General features: G+C 29.7%; 1 protein-coding gene across 2 annotated transcripts in view; it reads left to right on the forward strand.

Annotated features, from left to right (window-relative positions):
• Positions 1-290, forward strand: part of LOC108966172 — a 1,770-nt gene extending 1,480 nt beyond the window's left edge. Inside the window, exon 4 of one of the 2 annotated variants that reach the window (XM_018928934.1) lies at positions 168-290. In XM_018928934.1, the coding sequence (XP_018784479.1) occupies positions 168-232 (65 nt within the window). In that variant the 3' untranslated portion in view covers positions 233-290. The remainder of the gene's footprint in view (positions 1-167) is intronic. The other variant, XM_018928935.1, reaches the window with a different exon arrangement.
• Positions 291-1,288: the final 998 nt, after the last annotated feature.

Here is a 1,288-nt window from a genome sequence, read left to right on the forward strand (position 1 = left end):
ATTCATGGTGGACAATGCCTTTGATGTCAAAAAAAGATGTGTATAAGAGACAGGTTTATTATATTATATTTATTACATCAATTTCTAATCAAATTAAATTTTGAAGAAAAAAAATATTTGAAAAAATTTCATTGGAAAAAAATGTTAGAAATTAATGAGATTTTCAGTTTTAGATTTGGCGGTGCTGTATATTATATTCATATATTGCTGCGAGCTCTTAGCGCAAAAGTGAGAAAGAAATGAAGAAGCACTTTAAATACATATGTATGTATGTGTGTATGTGGGTTTAAAGCCGGTAGATAAAAGAAAAAATTCAATATTATAAAAAAATGTCAATAAAAATTATGTATAATAGATTTTTTAAAGACAAATTGTACACAAAAATTGTTTGCAGTTAAAGAGCAAAAATATAAAAAAAAATTATTTAAAAATATATCAACTTATTACAGCTTGTACTAAATCTGTTAGAATTTTTAATATTTTAATTTAATTTTTAAGTTTTCTACACTCCCTAAATATTCTAAAAATTTTCAAGAAATCAAAAATCATACCAATATTACATATACTATATATAGAGCATATAAAACAGAATTGCATTAACAGCTTTCCGTTGGAAATTTACGGCAACTTAAAGCCAAAGTCCTGCTCGACACTCAAGAGCACGTTTTCATTGCATGCAATTTATGAAATGTCACCGCCGTTGAACTCTGAACTTGAGGCAATTTATAAATACAACAATGTACAACGGTCATATAGGCATGTATTTGCTGCAGAAACAGCAACTACACACTCACGAATACAAAAGCACCGAAAATGGAATATCAATCAAGGTGAGTGAGCACACATCCTAACGCACATATATATAAACACATACTGGCATACATGCAACAATTTCCTTCCTTATTTACAACAACAATAACAAACACATGTTTTGGTTGACTGGCAACATCATTGTTTCTTACAGCCGAAGTGCTGCCAGTTGGGCGCCCAGCAGCTGCCACATTGCCTGTGTCTTTTTTTACCGCCTCCAGCAGTCATTTTGTGCTGCATAGTTCTAACGTCTAGACGCTTATTGTTGTATTTTAAGTTTTATATTTTTGCCATAGTCATTCTTCTCCGGCTATTGTATGCGGTGGTGGTCGCATATATGAGATGATTCAAGAATAAATTGAAAAATTGTAAAGTTCCTTTTGGGCTTGTAGGAAAATTAAATAAAATAAAGTAAAATAAAATAAAATAAGATCAGATGAAACTAAATGAATTTAAAATAAATTAAAATTAAATTAAA

Source organism: Bactrocera latifrons, unplaced genomic scaffold, assembly GCF_001853355.1.
Source record: "Bactrocera latifrons isolate USDA-ARS-PBARC rearing strain unplaced genomic scaffold, ASM185335v1 scaffold_157, whole genome shotgun sequence".
NCBI lineage: Eukaryota > Metazoa > Arthropoda > Insecta > Diptera > Tephritidae > Bactrocera > Bactrocera latifrons.